General features: G+C 45.4%; 1 protein-coding gene across 1 annotated transcript in view; it reads left to right on the top strand.

The window, feature by feature from the left end:
- The first annotated feature begins 643 nt into the window (after window positions 1-643).
- CPNE8 (copine 8) overlaps window positions 644-6,000 on the top strand; it is a 216,630-nt gene continuing 211,273 nt past the window's right edge. Inside the window, exon 1 of the mRNA XM_059404497.1 lies at window positions 644-795. Within this exon, the coding sequence (XP_059260480.1) occupies window positions 659-795 (137 nt within the window). The 5' untranslated portion in view covers window positions 644-658. The remainder of the gene's footprint in view (window positions 796-6,000) is intronic.

Below are 6,000 nucleotides of genomic sequence, written 5' to 3'. Positions count from 1 at the left end.
AGTGGCCGAGAGTGGGCAGTCCAGAAGCCGAGACCTGGCTCACCTGCCCGAAGGCAAAGTGGGAAGGACCTCCATGGGCTTCGGTGAGGACCAGCGCGGGGTGAGGAGGGGCGCGCCTGCGAGGGGGGGAGTTTGGAACAGGCAGAGGCGCCCACACCTCCAGCTTCCAGCCCAGGCAGGCGAACTGCGTGACCTTCCCGTCCACACCTGATTGACAGGAGGGAGTCGCAGCCCAGGAGGCGGGAGTGGGAGTGTAGAGGCGGAGTCAACACCCCAGCCGCGCGCCCTGCCGGCCAGGGCTTGCTCTCCTAAACGGTTGGGGTCTGGGTCTAGTGCCTCCTACCTCCTCAGGCGGCCCGGTGGCTCCTCAGAGCCTGGCACTCGGAGCCTGGCAAGGATCACGAAGTGTCTCCCGCTGGGGCTGCTGCCTGCAAGGAGGGGGCAGGGAAGCCGGGAGCCCCGTGCGCCACTTCGCCGGCAGCCTCGGCCTGGGCCAGGACTGGCTCGCGGTTCCCTCGCGGCTTTGCTCGGGTCCGCCTCCCCCTCCCTCCCCCTTCCCGCGAGCTGCCTCCGCCCTCCTTCCTCTGCCTCCACCCTCAACCCCCATCCCCGTCTGTCGGGAGCTGGGCTCCGAGCCCTTAGTCTGCCCGAGCTCTGGATGTGGGCGCCGGACAAGTCCACGGCGCCTCCCCCCAAGATGGACAGCCGCTACACCAGCACTGCGGGCATCGGGGACTTGAACCAGCTGAGCGCGGCCATCCCGGCCACGCGGGTGGAGGTGTCCGTGTCCTGCAGGTGAGGACGCAGCCCTTCCCCTCCCTCCTCCTGCTCTCTCATCTGCCTGGTGGGTAGCGCTTGCCAAGCGCTCGGGGCACCCCGAGGCTTTGCTGGGGTGAGAAGTTGCGAGACGAGTGGGAAACACCCCAGTTGGGGTCTGAGTCACCCCCCCCCCCCCCCCCCAGCTGCAGTGACAGAGCGGAGAGCACGAACTGGAAGCGAGTAGTGGGCTACGGAACTGAGACTTAATTTTCTTTCTGGGAAATGCTGTAAAAGTTGGCTGGGCTGTGACTCAGCGGCGGGAATCCCGGCCGCCGCCCACTTTGCAAGCCCTTTTTACGTCCCAAACCCGAGATGTTGTGTTTGGGTGATACGGGAATCAAAGGGGACAGCATTGCCAAGAGCGCTTGTGACCGCTGCACGCAGTGGCCCGGGACTCCGTTCGCTAGGCGTGTGCAAACCTGCTATTGCTACAGTTGGCTCCAAATCTCGCCGCTTCCTCCCCACCCACTTCCTGGAGCCCTCCAGCTTGCTTCCCCGCACCCCCCCCCCCCCCCCTTCCTGGCTTCTTGCTTTATGCCTGATAGGTAGAGATTTCGGCTCCAGCTTTCTTTGCCGACGAATGTGTGCCTTACCCAAAATCTGGGAAGTCACGACTTTCTTCCTGCAAGTAGACACAGTTGGAGTGCTTATAACAACTGACATTCTGCCCAAGGACTGTAAATTTCAACTCCTTTGCCTGACGTTGTTTGGGTCAGTTTTCCTGTAAATAAAACATCATAATTGCTGTATCTCGGTAGATTTTGAGAAGAGGTGGGGCGGACTATAATAAATTGATAAGGGCCGCCGGGAGAGGGAGAATTTGCATCAGATTGACTCTGAAGCCCACTCCCTTGTTTGCATACTAGGATCTCTCTCATTGGAAAAAACTAACGTCCTAATCACTTTGGCCCTAAGGTTGTTTTCAGTACCCTCGCATTCCTTTCCTTAGCAAAATTTGCCTTGAAGGAATCTAACAAACTTGGGGAATCTTAGATGTAAATAAACCCTGAAACTTAAAATGCTGTTCCCCCTAGTAGTATTTGATTTTGCATTTTCACAAGATAGAGTCGAAAGCCAAAGAAATGGATTTTCACTTTTTGTAGAAATTCAAGCACCAACAAACCAGTAGAGGTGTTAATTAGGGGATAGGGGATAACCTTTAGCTATCCCTGAGACTATTTCCCATGATTGCTTGCTTCCTCTTAAGGCTGACCTCAGACTGTGGGAACAATGCTGATAATGGTAGCTAAGCTTGCACTCTTCCCTTACTACTGTGTTTCTTGCTTTAAGGGCTGCCTGAGATTTCTTCCTGTCAATTGAACAGGTGAGGCTATATGGAAAACTCTTTTCAGACATTAATTTCTAGGCCTTTTTCTTTATTCTGAAGCTGCCTTTGGATGCCCAAGGGAAGTCATTAGTATACACACATAATGCAAGGCCAAAAGTCCTACAGTAAAAGCATTTTCTAGAGTTCTTCTTTGCTGAACATTCTATGAAGCCTGAATGGCATGTAGCCTGTACCTGACATGAATATAAAAGTGTTATAAAATAAGGAGGCACCTGAGTGGCTCAGTGGGTTAAATTACCCTCTGCCTTTGGTTCAGATCGAGATCTCAGGATCCTGGGATCCAGTCCCGCATCCTGTTCTCTGTTTAGCAAGGCGCCTGCTTCCCTTCCTCTTTCTCTGCCTGCCTCTCTGCCAACTTGTGATCTCTGTCTGTCAAATAAATAAATAAATAAATAAATAAATAAATAAATAAATCTTAAAAAAAAAGTGTTATAAATTAAATCCTAATTTCCCAAGTACTCTTTAGGACTGATGGGGAAATAATACCTTCACTGGTATTTCTGCCAGTGGAATCCTATAGTTAATTGGCTTTAAGCCAGTTTGTTTAAACTTGGTACCTCAGACCCTGGACATACCCTTGTTTGGCCTTTTCTTCATACCACTGATTTGGTGTCCTGCTTTTTTAATTTTTAAGTTTTCACATTAAAAAAAAAAAGTCCTGAATAGAACCCAAGTACGTAGAGTACTTAACATTGTTGGGAATTCAATCTTGTAAACAGAGATGGTATCCTTTCGGCTTTGGGATAAGAGACCTGATTACAGATTCTGGCTCTGTGACTTAACAATGTTGTTACCTTGGAGTTAGTACTTAAGCTGAGCTTCCTCATCTCTAAAATGAGTAAAATTATGGTGTTTATCTCATATAGAATGACATCAGAGTTTGATAAGATGATGTCTTAAATACTGTAGGACACAAAAGTGTTAAAAAATGTTAGCTATTATGATACTGGAAATAGTATTTACTGAATAAATGTATTATATATAATTCAGTTTGGAATTCTGTAAATTGTCTTTTTCTTTTGTATTTTAGTAAATTGTTAAAGAATACAGGATAGAGGCAGCCTTGGGATACCTGTTCGCTCTCTCTTCTTTGATGAGTATAAGAGCTTATATTCTAGGATGTTTTGAGGGGGGGGATTTTCACTTAGCAACGAGGCTCAGTTGTAGACCCCTCAGTCTTACTGTGGGCAAGCAAAGCCAGGAATTCCCTTCTTTTTCTGTGTTAGAGATGTCTGATGATTTGTTGATGCTTAAAAAGGCACCCAGTATTAGAATCCCTTTTGATAACCTCCTTTCTTTGTCCCCAATCTGAGACCTTTAAAAGTCTTTATGACATTTTCATCTTCATTTGGGGGGAGGTGAAGAAATCAGCAATTGAAGCTTGAAGCTAAATATAATTCATGGAGATCATTTTGTCTATTTACTAACCAAATGTTTAACGTCTTTTGTATGTTTAGCGTTATGCCCTGTTCCATGACATATGGCAAGGGAAGTTCTCTGAAAATGTAAAGTCTGGTTGGGAGATGAGTATTCTGTAATATGTGATCACATAGGACTAAATCCAGAGATGAGGATCATGCATGGAGAGGGACGAGATCACTGTGCAGTGGAGTGCTTGGAATGTTCTACAAGGAGGAGATGGGGCTTGAGGGGAGGTGAGATTAATGTGCATGGTTTGCATTAGAGAAGGGATAGCATGACAAGGAGGAGGCCACAGACTTGCTGTGTTAGGGTGACAAGTCCACTCTTCTAGCTGTTTAGGTAGAGACACACTCCTACTCTATGACTTCCCTTCAACCCATCGTGTGGTTCTTGGAGTCGTTTTTCTTCATTATGTTACTTCATAGATTTTTAAAGTTAATTGGGTTACCTAATTAAAGTGCCAATAGCCGAAAAGATACAACCTCAGAAACATAAAATAACATCTATAACATTCACATTGGATTTGGAAAACAGCTTAATTAGGATGAGACAAAACCAGTGAGAAAAATATAATGTAGCAATCACTCATTTCCCTGGAACTTAGGTTTGGGGAACTATTTTTAACACATAATTTTGGTCATTTTCTCTGATTGAGGAGATAGCTTGTCTATTTAAAAAATTGTGAGAGCGTTCTGTGTTGTAGACTTTGTAAGTTAGCCGCCACTTGTAACTTCTTTGGCAGTGATAATCTATGGTGATAAAAACCAATTTTAAACACTCATGTTGAAGGAGGAATACAGAATAGGAGCACCTACTTTGTGCTAGGCATTCTGTAAAGTTCCACCCGACCTGGCCATGACTTTTCTGCCTAAACTACCACCACTCCTCACAGGAACACCATGATTTAACTAGTCTAATATGCGCTAAAGCTGATGACAGATGAAATGTGGCTGCAAAATCAGTCTTACAGCCCCAAAGAATGTGCTGGTATCTAGTGGACGGAGTCCTCTTCACCTGTGTGGCTATGCACCTGCCCCCCATCTCTCTGCCCCGAACACCCCTTCCTCCCTGCCCCCTTGTCATTTTGATTAGCTGGTGCTCCTTTAAGACGCAGGTCAAACAACATTTCTCTCAGGACTCCTCTCCCAAAGTGGATTTTATTTTCCCAAAGCAGCTGGTAGGTACCAGTATTAGAGTTACATTATGATTCTTGGTTTCTGTATTCACCTTGAGGACAAGTTTTGTTTCTTTCATGTCCATGGGTTCTGAGCCGGGCACAGAATATGTAGTGAACAAATTCTGGATGCGGATGTTTTCTGGGTAATGGTCTGGCACGGAGATGGTTGCTTGCCTGTTAAAACACAGACTTCTGGGTCCCTGCGCTGGATATACTCTCAAAATCTCTCAGACTGGGGCCCAGGAATCTGGACTTTTCACATGTGCTGATAATGCACATTAAAATGTTTGATGAGCAAATGACTGACTGTAGTCCCTTGGTCTGGATTAGCAGTACCTGTCCTCAGATATTTGGAGATACTTTTCAGGCATGTGTGCTGGAGCTGGTCTGAATTGGATTGAGACCGGAATCTGTGCACCAGTTGTTAAATATGGCAATTATTAAACATTAAAATCATATAAACCTAAAATGAAATACATTATATTTTAAAACAAAGTTAAGACATACTCAAAAGCTATCACTTCCTAAAGATTTTACTACAATTTACTATTATCTATACTCTTTCCTGTCACCTGTGCTCTATCTTTTTGATCGGCGAGGTGACAGTATTATGTGTCAGGTGCTGCTGCTCATCTCTTCCGTCCCTGTTCAGTGATGTCACATTGGTAGGGTGAAGTTGGCTGTGGTGGGAGTATTTATACCATGGAAACTGGTAAATACTGCAGATCAGGGCTTGTTTTGTTGTTGTCTGCACTTAAGATGTTCTGTGGGAATCAATTGGCCCTCTGGAATTTACAGTGAAAATACCATATATACTCTTATTGTCTAAAAGATGTGTGCTCAGCTACACATATTTTATATCAGTAAAATTTATAATAAATTATGTAAATACACACATGCACACACACACTTCTCTGCATTCAGTGTTTTTTTTTTTGGAGAGCTCACAGTTAAACAAGTTGCTTATATACACATCACTGTTTTTAGGCCTTTTGTAAGATTATACAAAGGAAAAAAAATTTTGCTGCTGTTGGACTGTCACTGTTAGAAATAACAGTGTCAAGGTCGGCACTGTTGTGGTCTTGCTTCTCTACGTGGAATAAGTGAGGCGGTCTGGTTTCATAATCCATGGACGGTTGTAACAGCTTGCTTTGTATTGTGTATGTGTATTGTGAATGAAATAGGAAGGTAATTGAAGCTCTGTACGCTTTTTCCTTTCTTCTCCTTTTCACAT

Source organism: Mustela nigripes, chromosome 6 (genome assembly GCF_022355385.1).
Source record: "Mustela nigripes isolate SB6536 chromosome 6, MUSNIG.SB6536, whole genome shotgun sequence".
Taxonomy (NCBI): domain Eukaryota; kingdom Metazoa; phylum Chordata; class Mammalia; order Carnivora; family Mustelidae; genus Mustela; species Mustela nigripes.
The sequence above is the reverse complement of the archived record's forward strand: the minus strand, read 5'-3'. Positions and strand labels throughout refer to the sequence as shown.